Source organism: Bufo gargarizans, unplaced genomic scaffold (assembly GCF_014858855.1).
Source record: "Bufo gargarizans isolate SCDJY-AF-19 unplaced genomic scaffold, ASM1485885v1 original_scaffold_2143_pilon, whole genome shotgun sequence".
In the NCBI taxonomy this organism is placed as follows: Eukaryota; Metazoa; Chordata; class Amphibia; order Anura; family Bufonidae; genus Bufo; species Bufo gargarizans.
This window is the reverse complement of record NW_025334660.1, coordinates 347761-349449: the sequence shown is the minus strand read 5'-3', so window position 1 is coordinate 349449 and position 1689 is coordinate 347761. Positions and strand designations below refer to the sequence as shown.

The window sequence follows — 1689 nt, the reverse complement described above, 5'->3', positions numbered from 1 at the left end:
ACTCCCCTGTGTTTGGCCAAATGACACAAATATTATGGAGACATGTGTTACGTGACGATAAGTCGTGCGACATATAGAGTACAACTACACTGCAACATATGTCGCTAAATTGTCACACAACATTTCATAATGCAGGTCTATGGTTTCGCACTGCGACTGCAACACGACAGTCACACAAAAAATCATCTTGGATGTTTTTTTCGTGATGCAGTCGCAGCATGTCATAATATTGCGACAAATATCGTCGTGTAGCCCTGGCCTTAGAGGAAATGGACTGCTCTGGGGACCTGGGCACCATCAGAACGGCAGATGTATTTTTTAAACTATTTGCAGCCCTTTGGAACACTTTTGTATACTTCTAGAAAACCCTGTTACATTCCCTTCATGTATACTACGCTGCTAAATATTATTGTTAGAGATGGAGACAGAAACAGGGTTAAATCTAAGATCCAGTCCGATCCACAGCATCATGCACATACTGTATATGATAGAGATATATATATGTCACACAATATGGAAATGCAGTGACGTCACCTCCTGTTGTGTGACATCTCCTACATAATAAGCCAGTGCTGGTGGATCACACATCACCTCCTAGAAGTCACCCAGCAGCCATGAAGACTTTCCTGCTCCTCTTTCTATCACTGGCCTGCTTGTCAGGTGACATTACTAGTACATTAGAAGAAAGATATTACTAGCGCTATGAGGAGATGATTATAGGGATGTGACCTTATTCTCTGTATTTTCCAGGTGTCCAGTCTCAAGCACAACTTGTCCAGTCATCAGACCCAGTGGTGATAAAGCCTGGGAATTCCCATAAACTCTCATGTAAAGCGTCTGGCTTCACCTTCAGCAGCTATGATATGAACTGGGTTAGACAGAGTCCTGGCGGAGGATTACAGTGGATGGGATATATTAGCTCTGGTGGTGGCAGCACAAGCTATGATGATTCTGTTAAAGGACGATTCACAATCTCCAGAGATAACAGTAATAACATGGTATATCTACAAATGGACAATGTGAAGACTGAGGACACTGCCGTCTATTACTGTGCTAGATACACACTGATAGAAGACAATGTCTGAGTGTGACATAAACTGATAGAAAGATTCCTCATGTTCTCACTAGGTGGCAGCACAGATTTTACATGACATTGAAGCAGGTAAGTAAGGTTTGATTAAAATCATAGTTTTCTACATAAAGACTAATTCTTGTTGGTATAACTTATAATATGCAAGTAGGTGAAGATTTTTAGAATAACAACTTTTTATATTAGTTTGATTAGGTTTATTCTGTATTCATAGGTTTGTAGAAGTTAGGATTAAGGTCTTTTTCTCAACTCTGTTCATGTTATAACATTTTTGCTGTGAAGAAGAGGCATGTGATCTCTGCTGAATCAAATTCAGTTTTGAGAACTGCAAAAGTAAACTAAGCATCTGTGATAATATCCAGGGGCGTAGCTAAAGGTAATGGGCCCTGGTGCAAGAGTTCAGCTTGGGCCCCCCTTCCTTCAGTGCTTTATGGCCAGGGGCAGGGGAACACATAGCTTTCATGCTGCCTAAGGCAAACATTGAAACAGCACCTCCCCTGTCCATATTCTTGACCTAACCCCTTCTATCCAGCCAGAGGTGTAACTTGACCAGCATGCACTTTCTATAATACTGGTGTCTTCTTATGCTGCACAAGGGT

The 1689-nt window shown here is 41.4% G+C and overlaps 1 gene segment (V, D, J or C); it reads left to right on the top strand.

Annotated features, from left to right (window-relative positions):
- The first annotated feature begins 505 nt into the window (after window positions 1–505).
- Window positions 506–1085, top strand: LOC122924016. The segment is given in 2 exon segments: window positions 506–660; window positions 751–1085. Coding segments are annotated over 2 exon segments (381 nt in total).
- The last annotated feature ends 604 nt before the right edge of the window (window positions 1086–1689 follow it).